Raw genomic sequence first — 17349 nt, forward strand, 5'->3', positions numbered from 1 at the left:
AGTACATTACTCCTCGTTCATGATACGCACTGAGTTGCTGAGAAAGATAATGAGAAAAAAAAATGTGATCTATATTGTGCATGTCCCCACTACGCGGTAAAACAACAATGAAAAACCGGTACGACATGTAAGCATCAGTAGGCATCAGTAGGCATCGTGACGTTACAGATAAAACTAATTATTTTATAGATTACAATAACAGAATACTCAATGAGATACCACAAAAAATAATGGCTGGAACATCAAAGAATCCTGTAATTATCAAAGATGATGAATATCACGGTCTGTATTCACTAATATTCGAATTTGAACACCACGTGTAAATAACCTCTTGTATGCATTGCGGTTTCAATTTTTTATTTACACGTATAATTTTGGATAGTTTATATTTGTATCTTTACATCCAAATAATAATCTGTCTTATTTAATAGCCACCTACGAGGAAGAAATTGCAGCCATTGATTATGAGCTCCAGCAGATTGAAAATGATCTACAGAAATTGGAGGATCGAAAGAAGATCCTGACTTTGCGCAAGGAGAAAATTCGAGATGATGCTCTTATAAAGAAAAGTCTTTCCTTAGCCAAAAAAAATTGGGACACTGAAGGGTTTTCTTGGTCGAAAGATATCCGAAAAGCAGCCAAAGATATCTTTAAGATCGACAAACTGCGTCCTCTTCAATTGCCTACTTTAAATGCCATAATGTCCGGAGAGGATGTTATCCTGATCATGCCAACAGGTGGAGGAAAAAGTTTGTGCTATCAATTGCCTGCAGTGATTAGTAAAGGTATTACTATAGTAGTTTCTCCATTAGTATCCTTAATGGAAGATCAATTGCATGGACTGCATAGGATAAATGTTAGGGCAATGATGTTAAATGCAAAAGCTGGAAAGGAAAATGTCAAAACAATAATGACAGCCTTGGTTGACAAGAAATCAGACCTTCATCTGATCTATGTTACACCAGAATACATGGCCAAATCAAAAAGATTTATGTCAAAGTTACAGAAGGCCTTTGAACTGGATAAACTAGATCGTTTTGCCATTGACGAAGTGCATTGTTGCAGTCAATGGGGCCATGATTTCCGGCCAGACTATAAATTCTTAGGTATCTTGAAGTCAATGTTTCCCGGTGTACCTATTCTGGGCCTTACAGCGACTGCACCTTCCAAAATAATTGTAGACGTCCAGAAGATGCTTGACATACAAGGATGTCTGGTGCTTAGAGCATCCTTTAATAGGCCTAACCTTTTCTACGAAGTGCGCCGTAAACCCAATGATAAGGAACTTTGTCTTTCGATGATAGAAACGCTCTTGAAGAATAAATTTCACGGGAAATCTGGCATAATTTATACTACAACTATCAAAGACGCTGAACAGTTAATGACAGATCTCAGATCTCGTGGTCTCAAGATAGGTTGTTACCACGCAATGTTGGAAGCTGAATATCGCTCTAAGGTACATGCGAAATGGCTCTCTGGAGAGTACCAAGCTGTGGTAGCTACTATCGCCTTTGGTCTGGGTATAGACAAACCAAACGTGAGATTTATTATTCATCACTGTATGTCAAAGTCGATGGAGAATTTCTACCAGGAAAGCGGTAGAGCTGGTAGGGATGGTCAGAAGGCATGGTGCATATTACTCTATCGTCTAGCTGATGTGTTCAAGTTAAGTACAATGGTATTCCAAGACAAAGTTGGCTTACAAAATCTCTACAAAATGCTTGACTACTGCCTAGATCAGAGTACTTGTAGAAGGTCTCTAATAGCCACACATTTCGAGGAAACCTGGACGTCGTCAGATTGCGCACAGATGTGCGACCACTGTCGCAAACCCCAAGTAAAGAAAGAAATGAATATAGCGCTTTACTGTCGGCATATATATCAAATAATGACTAAGGCCGTTCAAAGCGATACTAGATTGACCGCATTGAAGTTATTGGATGCATGGTACGGGAAAGGTGCCGTCGAATCCAGAGTATCCTCGGTGCCAATACCAAAGTTTTCTAGAGAAACAGGAGAATCTATCGTCGGTCATCTACTAACAAATGGATACCTCAAGGAAGATTTTCATTTTTCTGCTTATTCAACTATTACCTATTTGAAACGGGGACCTAAATCGGGACTAGCGCTAGATTCTGATCACAAGATACCGTTCTACTACGAGTAACGTAGTTCTAGATATCATTCTAGACAGAATGATTCTGTTTAGAAGATCCTGATGGCCTATTGACGCTGTATATATTCTTTTGTACCAATAGTCAATAGAATGAGTGATTGTAAAAAAAAACTCAGGACTCTTCAGGAACAATAAAGCAATAAAAATCAATGGAGCGGTCGCGATAATATTACCTATATATTTGTATTATGATAAAAAAGGTAACGTCAATTTAATAAGGCGTCGAAAAGTGATTAGAACGCCGAAGGACAACGAAAGATCAATAAAAAGAGCATGGGTAGCGCTGGTAGCGTGTAATGCCGGCCCTCTAGTAGGCCAACAGCTAGTAGCTACTTGAATCAGATGAGAATATTGATCCGTTATAAAAGTCATTTTGGATACGAGATGTTTTCAAACACATCCTGGATAGGATCTTCCACAAGGATAATCTTTGCTTGAGTCTAGTGAAACCAGAAATTTTCGGTGAATATTCATCACAAAAATTGCGAAACTGTCATGGACTGATTAAATATTCATCCTGGTCACATTTAGGATCATCCTCATCTGTCCTGGTTAGTATTTTGTATTACTTCAATATACTGGGTGTACAACATTTATACCAATGTTTCTTAGGACAAAAATTCGCAGTGATCTTTTAAATAATTTTGGAAATTATATTTGAAAATTTTAATTGTTTTCGATGTGTCAAAATTCTAAACCTATGAATTAGAATAAACAATTGGATCTGAAGCGATAACATATTATTTTGTATGCAATATGCTATATCGTTAAATACAAAGTGTTTCACAAATCATGGATTGTCTTTATCATATTTTTGAAATAATTTGTTGAAAATCCCACAATTCGTTTTTTTATTACGGCATTAACATTTGTGCTTTCAAAAAAAATTTGTAATGGTTTAAAATATTTGGATTGTCTAGAAATAGAAATTGTACATTGATGGGTAACAACTATCATAGTATATATTAAATTATCCTTGTTGGTGGTAAGTCGAGAACGTATTATTCGTAAAAGACAGAAAGTATCGCTACGATTTCTCTTATTATGGCTGTGATTTCCATCTATCTGAATTTTAAAGTAATTTACTAATTTAATATATAAACATTCATAGTTGAAAATTTATCGAAATTTTGATGTTTTCAAATTTGTATTTTTTAAGGAATTCCTTAATATAAACTCGTTCTCTAGAAACATTGAAATAACGTGGTACACTTTACTATAATAACACGAATTTTTCAACGACGTTGAAGTAACAATAATGATTAAATAAGAATATAATTTAAGTGGTTAGCAGTAAGAAAAACAAATGAAATCTAAACTTCTTTTTTCATACGTGATGTGACTGTGAAGGCTCAAAACTCAACCACATTTGTAGTGGCTTTTATAAAACATATGTGGCAATTTCGAGGTGCACCTGTAAGTATATTAGCTTATCAATGTGTTCTATGTGCCAAAGTTCGTCGATACGATAACACAGTTACATATTTTAAACAGATATTAAAATCAGTCCACAGGAACACGCACTTCCTGGGCCTGTACTAAAGAAAGAGTCATGCCTCAAGAGTGTACTAGACAGCCTTGAGAAAGCTTCTGCAGGTTCTGATTTTATTATTGAAGTATCACGACCTGGGGCACTTAAGAAGAGGCAAAGGTCATTCAGTGAGCGTGAAATGATCTTGATAAAATACAAGCGAGAATTAACGACTAGTAGTTGACGCAAACGAGAATGAATGATTCCGTCGATAAATTGAGATAATATATTTTGAAGATGCCTCTACCAAGTATCCTGAGAAAAGCCAGCAGTTATATCCTGGGCGAAGGAGGTCAGGATACCCGTGGACACCTGTACCAGGATGGAGAGGTCCTCTTCTGCAAAAATAACGTATGTGTACATCCACCTACGCTTATGAGACAGCACTGTGACATCGTGCATCACCCTGGTTACATGACTGTGACATGTAAATTTAATAAGAACTCCATGGTACCAACATTACACCTTAGCTGGATACCTAATACTACTCTACGTAAACATCCAACTACCCTAGAAAACATAACTGTAAAAAAACAGGATGGAATTCTGAGAGATAATGATATAACATATCATATGCAGATTTCAGAGGAGAATTGCAATTCCAAATTCGATTACGAGTGTCCTCAGGAGAAAGTTGATGTTTGCTTGGAGGTCAAAGAAGTTGTAAATTGTGGGGATTGCGAAAGAGTGTGTTCAGGAGGATTTGCCAAGGTACTGAGAGGAGAGCTACGTAATAGTATTGTTACAGAGGTAAAGGAGACAGATGCTATAGAGACTCCTAATAATCATACAGCGAACAAGGACTCTTTGGAGAACTCAAAATGTCCAAAAACCAATGGTGATATCATCAGCAAAAACATGAAGGATGTCACTAAACAGGATGAATGTTTGGAGAGCATCTATGAGGAAAGGGAACGTGGTATTAATTTAAATTGTTTGCATTTTGAATCTTCTGTGACGAAACAACCTGAGAGGACTCTTTATGAGGAGCCAGCAGTTCTGGACCTAGACACAGTTCAGTCTGCTGCTTTTGACTATGACAGGAAGAGTTTTGATGAAAAAAGTATCAAAAGTCGGAGTATGTCTCTCACATCAACTTGTAGTTTCACAGTGACAGCCCCATCTGACAGTACGTAAACAATTTTAGTAATGTTCTCATAGATTATTATAATTACTTATCACTTGTTTCCTATAAATAGCTGAGGAATTTCCAACATGGATGAGGTCTCCTGAACTCCTAGCATTACAACACAACCTAACATTTCCTGAGAGTGCAACAGCTTCTCCGGTCACACTGCGCCGAGCTCATAAATGCAGAAGATTCTCCGTAGATTTAAATCAGATGAGGTCTTTGAGACTCTTCTTTGCTGATCCTGCATGCACTTGTGGGCAACTGGTAGTAGCAAGTAGAGAGAGTCAATATAAGATCTTACACTTCCATCACGGAGGCCTAGACCGTCTTGCAGCTACGTTACACCAGTGGCATCAGTTATTGTATCCGCGATTAAACGCAGAAGCTGAGGAAGTGCTACCTTACAGGTTAGTAACAAATATGGATTCCCTTGAATCATCTACATAAATACCCTTATGATCCAGGCACTTTATGGTGTGTCGTCCAGAGGTTACTCGGGATGAACTGCATCCTGAAGAAGGTCAGGTACCAATGATCACATCATTAGCGTGGAAAGATTTGTTAAATGAAAGGGGTCAAGTAGAGGATGACCTAGCTCTACGCAAAGGAATCTTTTTCGGTGGTCTCGAACCTGCCCTGAGAAAAATTGTCTGGCCATTCCTCCTGCATTGCTATTCCTATCAGAGTACATATGAAGAGCGTGAGCAAATAAATTTAATACGAAAGCAGGAGTACGAGGAAATAGAGAGACGGAGACTTAACATGATTCCCGAACAAGCTGAGCACTTTTGGAGAAATGTGGTGTGCATCGTTGAAAAGGACGTGATACGGACGGATCGTGGAAATCCTTATTATGCGGGGGAGGACAATCCAAACGTGGAAATCATGAAGTATGTAATCTCAATAAAGATATCAACTTATCAAATTCTATGTTATATATCGTAACTGATATTTTCTTAACATTAGGAACATTTTGCTCAATTATGCGGTCTATAATCCACGTCTGGGCTACACTCAGGGTATGTCAGACCTCCTAGCACCACTTCTGGCAGAATTGAATTCCGAAACTGAAGCCTTCTGGTGTTTCGCGGGCCTAATGCAAAGATCAGTAGCTGTGTGCACACCTACGGACATGGACATGGACAGGAACTTGTGCTATCTACGAGAACTAATAAGAATAATGGTTCCCGATTTTTACTCGCATCTCGAGAAACATACTGACGCTCTGGAGCTACTCTTTTCCCATCGGTGGATACTTCTTTGTCTAAAACGAGAATTTCCTACGGAAGTGGCTCTGGTCATGTGGGAGGCCTGTTGGGTCAATTATCTAACCGACCACTTCCATCTCTTTCTTTGCCTAGCGATTATGTGTGTCTATGCGGATGACGTTATAGCCCAGGATCTGCGAACTGACGAGATGTTACTGCACTTTAGTTCTCTAGCGATGTATATGGATGGAAATGTTATAATACGAAAGGCAAGGGGACTCTTACATCACTTCCGACAGCTGCTGCAATTGCCCTGCACCTTGGCGGGACTTTGTAGACAATGCGGACCAGGGATGTGGGACAGTAGTCATAATCCTGTTATCGTATGCGTAGGACATGGTGACGTGCAGTGCCCCTATATCGAAAATTATTAAGGTAATTGAACAATGATTAATTAGTGATTCATGATCAATTTCTAATCAAGTACTAATTTAAATACAAAATTGTTCACGTCTAGAAAAAAAAACCTTGGCTCTCCATCTTGAACGACCAAAATATAATGAAAACATTGCCAAGACATATCCAATATCAAGAACTCGTAAAAGATTTTCTACACGTTTTCATCAAAGATACAGCAGTGTAACGGAAAGCGGGGGAGCCAGGCCCAAAAACGCTTCCAACGTTAGAAGCTAGAATAATAATAAATACCTTTAGTACAAGATAAGACTGATATGCTCGGTTCAGAGATGGTATTCAAAGTGTACCCCAAGCCTCTCAGAGCTAGGGATAACAGAATGCTGCGAAAAGAGTAAAGACAAAAAGAGAAAGAAATTAAAAAGAAATACAATATCCTTAACAGGAAATCTGATCACTTAGAAATTGCATACATATACACAAATCACGAGATCACATAAAAATACAAATACATCATGATTCATTTATACATTTACTACATCAACCACTATTTCACTTGCATTATTTTAGTGCCAATTTCCAAGTTGAGTACTAGGTATGAGCGGCAAAGAATTCCTAATTGCAAAATCTAAAATGAAAAATATCAGATTTTATCAAACAATAAATTTTACATTGTAGGAACAAGAAAAACTATTTCTTTCGGTCAATTACTGATAATCGCACGTAATAATAACTTGGGAATAAGTGAACTCGTTAATGCGAAACAAAGCAGACACAAGAAAAAGTAGGTATAAAAGTTATGTGAGATTTTCCTTGTTTCCATTAAATTGTTTATCTATTTCTCACCTGTCTTTACTAACATAACTCTATTCAATTTCACTATTACGACACTAAATACTACAATTAATTAATAAATTCTTTTTTTTTCTAATTGACCGAATAATTTCTTAGTCAAAGCAACGTTAAAATTTTCCGATATACAAACAAACGTAAATATATATATTTAAAATAAATATAATCTCCTAAAAATTGTCGATCAAAGCTTACCTCTCGCTTATGCTATCTTAAGGAGAAGCAGTAGTCACCTTTGCACACGGTGCAAAAGAAATGGCCGTATGTAACGTTACATCAGAACATTACACGTGCCTACCTCATTTTGCACTTTGTGATAATGGAATAACGATTCTGTTTTAAATTCGTTGGAGTATTAAAGAAAAGTCTATTCGTGTTAAGTCATGCCACGCCTCAAGTCTATCGATACGAAATGTACATCTATGAAAATAAAGATTATACGAAAAAGGGATTACGTATTGTTAATGCAATTGGTAACCATTCCGTTACTTGAAAAATATACATGTGTATATTTTTATTAATATTCAACATTATGTATACACAATGTGTATAACATTGAGTAGTAGCACACGTGTCAGTGACACATATGCTTGTACATGGAATTCAGAGTACTATTGTCATCGTACTTTTTCTACATACATATAAAGACACGCTACGAAAAATTACAGTTTACTTAAGATAAAACTACTGCACAATGTTTTATAACAATCTTTACTTCATACGCTTGTTTTACTTTCTTTGGCAGTATCTTCTTCTTTCTCTCATCTTCGTGATGCTCTCATTTTTGTAAAAATATATTTATACACACAATAGTAGCATAGACCACGTAACAGCTATTATACTAAAATTATCTTTATAATGATCATACGTACGTTTTTAAGATAGCACCTTTTGTCAGTCTATGCACGTAGACACTTATGATTTTTTTTTTCGAGATATCAAGTACGTTTTGAAAAATTTGGACAGCACGTAGCACATCTTTATGTTTACTACAAAGATAGTGTTATATTCCAACTGAATTTTTGAACTGCTGCTACCCAGAACACGTTCCACTTATCGCCCGCAACATCGTTGTTTCTCTATCGAATACATTTAATACTTAAAGACACAACGATGTTGGGAGTGTTGCGGACGTTAAGTGAAACGCACCTCTAGTATGAATTTAATGTAATTTATCTAAAGTTTGCAGTTAAGATTCTTTGCCAGAAATTACACTTAGAACACAAAAATTAATTACTTGTAACCACCTGATGATTTTATCAAATACAGTCGTTCCATGAGTAAAACATTCTGTGGCAAGGATGGCCCCTTCAAAAACTATGTTACTCGTGGACAAAATATACATAGATTTGATGAAGAATGACAACATACAAAAGCCCGATCGCATTCTTATCTCATATAATCAATTTATAAATTTTATTTAACTGGGAAAAAAATTTACGACGATGACTATGATCATCGTGCTAAATGTAGTAAAAGCAATATACTTTTAAAAATAACAGAAAACAAATACGATAATTAGTTGATAAGTGTATAGTTTCTAATCAATTCAGAATCATTTGGGGTTCTCTTTGAAATGTATTACATTTACGATAAAAATCCTCATAAAAAGAAGAAATTAAACACACTAATACCTCATTAAATACTAAACTATGCCAAATTTTTTTACAGAATATATCTTCTGAAATATCATAGATCAAAGAAATACGAAAATCATTATACTGATTCCTAATTTAAAGTTCATTAACACATGCTCTTAGAGCAAAATAAAATAAGTAAAAAAAATACTTCAAGTTGAAAATATACATTCACACTATAATAAGATCATGTCTTATTTTCGTTCACATAAAACAAATAAAATTATATCTCAATTTTTAAAACCAAATGTATAAAATAGCTAAAAATAGTATATCACTTTCAAGCTATGTAATTTGGCTTGTACGATACGGATCCTGACCAGTGTCGTAGTATTGTCAACGTCTATCTCGAAGAAGAATCGAGCGAGAATATATATTTCAGGATATAATGAATCTTCCTGCAATCAGATCAATCTTCAAAATGCTCCCTGTAGCAGTATTGTCCTCGTGGAATGTTGTTCTTATGTACTATTCAACACTGTTTAGCTCAGTGAAATTGAGGGAAAATTGCACTTTCATAAGATTCACTGATACTAAAATCATACAAGTAACAGCCCAAAGGAGAACGAACCAAATCCAAAAGTTGCTACGAAATGGACTTGCAAACTTATTCACCACTCCCATGCCGATGACTTTATTTGTTTTGCGTCTTGCGTTGTATACCAAGAATGTTGGTATCAGGTACTGGATCCCAGCACCAGCATAGGACCCCGTAATCCCTACGAGGATGGACAGATCCTTAGTTGCCATAGCGATGAGGTACGGCGGTAGTATAGCCAGAACAGGAAAAATGAGTTTACAGAAGCAGATATTGTAGTTGGCATCTTCAAAAAGGAATAGCGACTGCAGGTTATTCCTCAGAGTAATTGCAATGATCGGGAAGCTTGTACTAAGGGTGAACACTGGGAACAATGCTAGGAAGTATTCAACAATCAGCATTGGCAGATTTGTGCTCTTGGAACAGTCAGCGGAGCCTCTTGGACCGAAGTCCAGAGTATAGAGATCGTCCAGGTGCTCAAACGCGAAGGCTCCAGTCAGAGCCAGTAGAAGATAGAAGATGGCTATCAGCGCGTAATCGAAGGCAAGTGATCTGTTGATAGTGGATTTATTGGATATCGGCGCTACCAGAGCGGGCAGGGAATGGTGGCACATGAAAGAGTAAACGCAGGCTCCAAAAAGACCAGGAACTCCTAAAAGAAACACGCTGTTAGGCAAATTTAGCGATATATATACATATATAACAAACGCATCTGAGCACAAAGTTGTGATTAATGGAGCGTGTCTATGCGCCTGTATATATGCAAATATATCCTTCATGTCCTAACTACTGATGATTAAATTTATACTAACCCGATATGTTAGCGGTCGGAGGGTTGCCCTGCGGTCCATCTACAATTAATTTTCTTGCGGCATATACTATCATAATCGTAAATGCCAGCCATCGCATTGGGGAAGTTAAAAGTTGCAAATACTTTGTTTTTTGTATATTGAAAAATACAAAAGGCCCCAAGAACATTATGAACATCGTCTGTAAAAAATGAACAAAGTAATTAATTTCCTTCAAATGTGTAGATATCCATGCAGATATCCATGTAGATAAATATGCAACAGATAGCATTTGAATATTGTATAAGAAATGAAATATATGTACCCATTACCTGTACTTTTTACAAACACTTTTTTGGATTGATAATAATAAAAAAAGAATACTACTTACCAAGAACATTCTATAAGCATCCAAACGAGTCATTTCAGAACCATCCCAGCACAGCTCAGTATCAGGAATAGTATCATTGCAAGTAAGATTTTTCGGTTGGTATGTACATGCAACATCACCTAAAGATTTAGCAACAGCAGTAGCATAGATGCTCAAATCACCATATAAATAAACAGCAAAGCACAAGTAGAAAAGACTGATTCCTAATTTGTTGAAAAATATTGATGCCATCTCGCCCATCTCTATTTTGTCATGTATAAGATAGTATCGGTATGTCATATTCAATCGATCGGGGCTTGTTGGCAGGTTAACAACGAGAGGAGTATCTTCAGAATCAGAATTTGATGTTCCAGACTCTCCAAGATTCTGAAGTGTCTGTAATTTAAACATAAAATATATATATAATAGCACTAGGAACTTTATAGTGCAACTCAAATAAAAGCAGTCAACTTGACATCCCATTGTTAATGAGCTCACTTCAGCCTAATTGTACAAATATTCAGGTGAAAGTTTAAAGACCTCTATATCAGAATCATGGGATGATGAGTCTTGTAAAAAACCTACACGTTTACGTTGCTGAATTCGTCGCCAAGTAATTATAGCATTCGCTGAGGCCATAGTTTCAATAACAAAAGTTACTGTGACGAAACTGCAAATACATGACATTTATTACAACCACTGATAACATTATCAATGTACATATGATTATACTATATACTAAATACCTTATAAAAGCAAGTACTAAAATAACTGTTAATCCAAGGACCCATCCTGCTCGACTGAACACAGCAGGCAGTGTCAATGCTCCTGTACCAATGATAAGATTGAAAACATAAATAAGCCCAACCTGCAATAAAAAATGTAATTAAAGTATTTAAAACAGTTAATAACATTCTAGTAGCTCACTCCAAACACAGGTTGAGCATAATATGTTTGATATTTTAATATATACCCAGGTAGAGTACTGATCCGCAGAATTCTGTTCAGGCATCTTGATGAAGTTGTGTGCACTGAGAAAATTCTTAATACACTAAACGCTTTCTCTGTAATATTCCACGTGTCAGAGAGTTCACTGTCAATACCTCTTATCTCAGGAATGTATACATTACTGGCACGAAAATAAATAGTAACACGTTTACATCTTAACACGTCACATCACATAAAATCTGAAACATATTCCTCCTTGTCAATCGAAGATAACCATGTTGCTTCTATCAGGAATATTGCAAAATACCCATGGCACTCAGGGCCGTAATCAGCTGGTCCGTAATGATTTGATCGTACTGTTTCATTTTTATTCAAATGGAAGTAATAAACCAATCCAAAAATATTTTTGTCGTAAAAAACGTTAAGCCAAATGGTAATTAGAAAATGATCTAAGAATATATTTAAGATATTAAATGTTGAATACTTTTCAATATACACTCCTGATAATCTTTGCCTGATACAGGAGGAAAAAACCTAGAACATTTCAGACCATAGCGATTATTAGCCACTGACGAAAGATATATTAATATAATGCTATCAGACAATTCTACATATATTGCACCGTGTTCAATGACTAATGGACTCTTGCAATCATATTTTATCAACATTCCAAGAATTTAAAAGACCCGACATTCTGCAGTGTAATAGGATTCCGTGAATGACACGCACAGCAGAAAGCAGTACCGCGTCGAGTCTCAGATGTATCTAAAAAATGAACCAATAGGAATTGAAAATCTATAAAGGTTTGTTGAAAATAATTTTATTGGATCGAAAATATAAACCTAATGCTTAGAATAATTATAGTATCAGTTCTCATTTTAGTTTAAATCTTAGGTTACGATAGAATGACAATGATAATGAAAGATAGATAAGCTAGTGACGAGTAATGGCACGCTAAATAGATTGAAATTAAATAAAAGATAATAAATCAAACGTGAAAATAGAAAATTTAATTAATTTTTATTGATTGTACCTGATTGCAAAATAATATATTAATGAATAAGAATGGTCCATTTACGAATTCCCATAGAAATATGGAGTACTACACTTATTAACTGTAAGAATTCACGGATCATAGGTTATATGTATAGCACGTATAAGCCAAGAAAAAACAGAATAAGTCAATACAATGTTTTTAAGATTTTTATTTTATAATCCCATAAGTCTAAAGTAGTCTTTAAGTTGTGTACGTGAGTGGTCTTGCACAATACAATGGGAATAAATTATAATACTTTGGCTACGCTTGCGGGGTCGAAACCGTGTTATTGTTATTATTAATTTGTAATGAAAAGAAAGACAATAGACGTACATTACAAATCAATAATAATAATATTAATGATGATGATGACAGGGTTTGTTGCCTTACGTTTTTCAAAAAGGGTTACGATCGGTAACGGTACAAAATAGGAAGAGACACAAAAATAATTCGCATGATAAGAGTAAATTAGGAATGTTGGTGATAGGGCCAGATCTGTGCAAATTCTGATCTGACAAGATGGAATGTGATGGCTGTAACCAGGATATCGAGGAAGAGGATGACGAGAATGAGAGGAAACTCGCACTGCAGAAACTCTTTCTGCGTTTGTGAAGTGTTTAGAAGCACTTCCTGTGGACGATGGAGGGACCGGACTCGTCGTACTCCTGCTTGGAGATCCACATCTGCTGGAAGGTAGAAAGGGAGGCCAGGATAGATCCTCCGATCCAAACGGAGTATTTCCTCTCAGGTGGTGCGATGATCTTGATCTTCATGGTGGATGGTGCAAGGGCAGTGATCTCCTTTTGCATCCTGTCGGCGATGCCAGGGTACATGGTGGTACCTCCGGAGAGTACAGTGTTAGCGTAGAGATCCTTACGGATGTCGACATCACACTTCATGATAGAGTTGTAGGTGGTTTCGTGGATGCCGCTGGCTTCCATACCCAAGAATGATGGTTGGAAGAGAGCCTCAGGACAACGGAATCTTTCGTTGCCAATGGTGATAACCTGACCATCAGGAAGTTCATAGCTCTTCTCAAGGCTAGAAGATGATGCTGCAGTAGCCATTTCTTGTTCAAAGTCTAGAGCTACGTAGCAAAGCTTTTCTTTGATGTCACGGACGATTTCACGTTCGGCCGTGGTGGTGAAGGAGTATCCTCTTTCAGTCAGGATCTTCATGAGGTAGTCGGTCAAGTCACGACCAGCGAGATCCAAACGAAGGATGGCATGGGGCAGAGCATATCCCTCATAGATGGGTACAGTGTGAGATACACCATCACCAGAGTCAAGTACTATACCAGTAGTACGTCCAGAAGCATAGAGAGACAGTACAGCCTGGATGGCTACATACATCGCCGGGGTGTTGAAGGTTTCAAACATGATTTGAGTCATCTTCTCACGATTAGCCTTGGGGTTAAGAGGAGCCTCCGTCAAGAGAACAGGGTGTTCCTCAGGAGCAACTCTAAGCTCATTGTAGAAGGTGTGGTGCCAGATCTTTTCCATATCATCCCAGTTGGTAACGATGCCGTGCTCAATGGGATACTTCAGAGTCAGGATTCCTCTTTTGGATTGAGCCTCATCACCAACGTACGAGTCCTTCTGTCCCATACCGACCATCACACCTTGATGACGGGGTCGGCCGACGATGGAGGGGAACACGGCGCGAGGTGCGTCGTCTCCGGCGAAACCGGCCTTGCACATACCGGATCCATTGTCAACTACGAGTGCGGCAACTTCTTCGTCACACATGTTTAGTCTGTTGTGGAGTTAACTGGAAAGAAAAATATATATATAAGCATTGTACAATCAGTATATCATCTTTACATATACTATATACTTTTTTTAAGGTAGCTATATACCGATAATTTGCGCCATGAGAATGTTTATTTACATAGCAATAGTCAGTTTTATTAAACGCTACTAATGTTATTCCTTGCCGACCACCGCTTTACTGTTGAGTATATTCAGTGTCACGTCATGTTATTCAAAAAGTATTTCAAGATGGCGGCCGTTGAAGTGCCGACGCTCTGGACAAGACTATGTGCTTATGGCATATATCTCAGTATATCCTCTCATCGCAAAGAAATTTTTAAAAAATACCATCAAATTATAAAACTGCAAAACGTAAACGAAATATTTGTGTCGGTAAATTTGGAAAACTGTATGAAACATTCAAAATAGATGCGGATTACATCAAGCACATATTGCCCCGCCCAAGCAGGTACACGGAACGGTCAATACCCGGCGAATCGTATAAGTAGCACATTTAAATTTCATCCAAGATTTAGATCTTTTACGAGAATATCTTGAACGTAGAGAAAGCAGCACTCGAAAAAAATTAACATTGCAATCAGTAACGTTCTGAACTTTTCAGACCTATACGATTTTGTTCTGACACAATTAAGTGATCAGCCACTTTCTTATCCTCCATTTAGAAGATAAGATTTTAAACGAAGTATGATCACTAAATTTAGAAGGATTGGTGAAGGCAAATCGTGGGAAGAGGATCACAGAAACACACCAAATATGGAACCACGTATCCCAAGAGTATCGTGAACACACCCACTTGCCAATTACATGCTCGTAGTATGTATAACTATTCAAAGTAGCGAGCTGCTGTATATATGAGAAAAACCCACACACTGGTATCGCCTAATAGGTATCACTGGTAAGTTTTGTGAATTTCCCGGCGACTTCACGGATGGAATAGTAGCGGATAAGAAAAAATGCCAAATGAAGAAATCGTTTGAAAGGGGAAAAAAAACTTAAATATGACGCTGTTCGTTAAAACACAGCAGATGAAAACTTGCGAGCGGAACTTACGTTTTCGTGTAAAAAAATATGTACAAGTTAGGAAGAGCTTGGTTCACTACAGACTGCCGCACAGTCGAGCCAATCTAGCACCAAACACAGAATGTACTGGAGAGACCGGTTCACAGTGTATTATATGAACAGAGCCGTTGTTGCTCTCCCCACCAAGAAACTCTCAACCAATAAGGGCAGGACACCCTCGGCCAATCCCGGCTTTCTTTACCATATATGGTAGTGCTCTGCCACCATCCGTTGGGGGCCCCCACCCTTCTTACTGTCACCATCCTGCGACTCCCCCACGAGCCATCTGATGGGAGAACGCATCAACCAAATTGACCGAGGCTGGACGATCTCGATTACGTACGAATGCCTTACCGATTTCTCGATTTCCCGATTCCCAATGACGTTTAGTATATTACGCACTCGTTTTATGCGAGAGTAGTACGATGCTGCAGCGCACCTTTAATGGATGAGTAATGTCAATTGGCTCTTTTTTCTCTCCCTCTTTTCATTTTTTAATCATTCAAATAGGAAAATAACAATCATTTCCGCTCGGATGATTTTTGATTCTGTGCCAGTCGGTCAATCCAATTTACGTTCTACACCTCGTGTTCACGCACAAAGTCTCTTTTTAGCTTTTTTCCCTGCACATTCTAACCTATTTTGGTACGATCACGTGCGACGTCATGATTTTTATTGCAATCGAATGCTAAAATAAGGTATATTGCTGATGCTTTAAAAAGCAGTGTAGTGCGAGATTTGAAATTCGTCACCAAGAATATTTTTAAGCTTTACTACATGGAAATTCATAACGATAATTTTTATGACTAATACTTTGGTATAAGATGAAATTTTAGTATTATCAAGAAGACTTTATAATCGCGTTTTTCTTTTAATCCCGGTAGGTTAGTTTAGTTTAACTTGCATGCCTAACGTTACAGACGTTACGTACGTTACGGTCGTCTAATAATAAACGCCGTGCCGTCAACCACCTTACGCTACTTCAAATATGTATACGTCAGAAACAGCCACCTAGAGGAATCCGACAACCTGTCAGATCTTTAGCAGAATCCTTTCCAAGCCTCTGGGTAAAACAGCCGACAATATTAATATCGTACTACAAGTACAATTATTCTTAAAAAAGGATGCCACGGGAGAGCAACGCCCTGCTAAAACATCATGGCGGTCTCGCGCACAAAGCCGGCTTAAAGACGATGGCGTCGCATGCGGCACACCATGCTGGGCAAGAAAATCCCAAAAGCTCTGACAATAAACCGGAATGAAAAAATTCGAACGAAAAATTTTACGAGATAATTATATTTGATCACTCACCTCTTGTGCTCGACAGTAAAGGAACAATGAGGTTATGTTCCCAAAAAAGTGACCAGGGTTGGAGACGTTAGCGTAGAGAAACAGTGACACGATCAAAAGACTCGTGAGGTCTAGGAGACGTCAGAGAGACGGTTGCGAGGACTGTGAGCAAAATCCTCGAGGCCGGATCGTAATGGACCTGCCTGTCCGTAGGTATGGTTGGCAGGAACGTGAGTATGGGTGTGTGGGATCAGATGCGAACGAGAGAAATCGTAATGGCGGATGCCGATTGAAAACGCTTGTCTTATGAAACTGTCCTTTTTCCTTTCAGTTAAAGAAATCTCTACACAGATTAACGATCTAGAAACGAGTATGAAAACAATACATTCTATTGGCTATCTTTTATTTTCATGTCTGCTTTGATGTTTTTGTTGAGGATGAATTTTGCTATTCCTATCGCATCGGCCATGTGAAATGTAGTCAACTGAGCGACTAGACAGCAGTGGGCTGATCTGGGTGGTTGACTGTCTACCGAACACCCCCGATGAATCCATCAGAATGGACTCGTCCAGAGTGGCTCGCTCCCTACCACTCGGAT

The 17349-nt window shown here is 37.7% G+C and overlaps 4 protein-coding genes across 13 annotated transcripts; 2 read left to right on the top strand and 2 right to left on the bottom strand.

Moving 5' to 3' along the window:
• Positions 1-3: 3 nt before the first annotated feature.
• Positions 4-2326, top strand: LOC107268978 (ATP-dependent DNA helicase Q1-like). Of its 2 annotated transcripts, none has more exons than XM_015742324.2 (3): positions 4-118; positions 190-282; positions 432-2326. In XM_015742324.2, exons 2-3 carry the CDS (start codon positions 231-233, stop codon positions 2165-2167), a joined length of 1788 nt encoding a protein of 595 aa, XP_015597810.1. In that variant the 5' UTR covers positions 4-118; positions 190-230; the 3' UTR covers positions 2168-2326. The 2 variants fall into 2 exon arrangements, with proteins under 2 accessions (XP_015597810.1, XP_015597808.1); XM_015742322.2 differs by having other exon boundaries at positions 5-127.
• On the top strand, positions 2213-6608 carry LOC107268975 (TBC1 domain family member 16). 7 transcript variants are annotated; one of them, XM_015742317.2, is made up of 8 exons: positions 2213-2727; positions 3527-3592; positions 3671-4058; positions 4287-4836; positions 4907-5246; positions 5304-5729; positions 5806-6482; positions 6565-6608. In XM_015742317.2, the coding sequence occupies exons 3-7, from the start codon at positions 3945-3947 to the stop codon at positions 6479-6481; spliced, it is 2106 nt and encodes a 701-aa protein (XP_015597803.1). In that variant the 5' UTR covers positions 2213-2727; positions 3527-3592; positions 3671-3944; the 3' UTR covers position 6482; positions 6565-6608. The 7 variants fall into 7 exon arrangements, with proteins under 7 accessions (XP_015597803.1, XP_024942073.1, XP_024942072.1 ...); XM_025086305.1 differs by having other exon boundaries at positions 3671-3835; positions 3945-4836; XM_025086304.1 differs by having other exon boundaries at positions 3461-3592; positions 3671-4836.
• Positions 6609-7798: 1190 nt separating this feature from the next.
• Positions 7799-11904, bottom strand: LOC107268979 (transmembrane protein 104 homolog). Of its 2 annotated transcripts, none has more exons than XM_015742327.2 (6): positions 11620-11904; positions 11393-11514; positions 11232-11316; positions 10668-11042; positions 10301-10478; positions 7799-10140 (listed from the first exon to the last, which is right to left on the bottom strand). In XM_015742327.2, exons 1-6 carry the CDS (start codon positions 11656-11658, stop codon positions 9419-9421), a joined length of 1521 nt encoding a protein of 506 aa, XP_015597813.1. In that variant the 5' UTR covers positions 11659-11904; the 3' UTR covers positions 7799-9418. The 2 variants fall into 2 exon arrangements, with proteins under 2 accessions (XP_015597813.1, XP_024942081.1); XM_025086313.1 differs by having other exon boundaries at positions 11187-11316.
• An 871-nt stretch (positions 11905-12775) lies between these two features.
• On the bottom strand, positions 12776-16935 carry LOC107268983 (actin, cytoplasmic A3a). 2 transcript variants are annotated; one of them, XM_015742343.2, is made up of 2 exons: positions 16773-16935; positions 12776-14400 (listed from the first exon to the last, which is right to left on the bottom strand). In XM_015742343.2, the coding sequence occupies exon 2, from the start codon at positions 14376-14378 to the stop codon at positions 13248-13250; it is 1131 nt and encodes a 376-aa protein (XP_015597829.1). In that variant the 5' UTR covers positions 14379-14400; positions 16773-16935; the 3' UTR covers positions 12776-13247. The 2 variants fall into 2 exon arrangements, with proteins under 2 accessions (XP_015597829.1, XP_015597828.1); XM_015742342.2 differs by lacking the exon at positions 16773-16935 and adding an exon at positions 15453-15606.
• Between the last annotated feature and the right edge of the window lie 414 nt (positions 16936-17349).

Source organism: Cephus cinctus, unplaced genomic scaffold (assembly GCF_000341935.2).
Source record: "Cephus cinctus unplaced genomic scaffold, Ccin1 Ccin1_scaffold0597, whole genome shotgun sequence".
NCBI lineage: Eukaryota > Metazoa > Arthropoda > Insecta > Hymenoptera > Cephidae > Cephus > Cephus cinctus.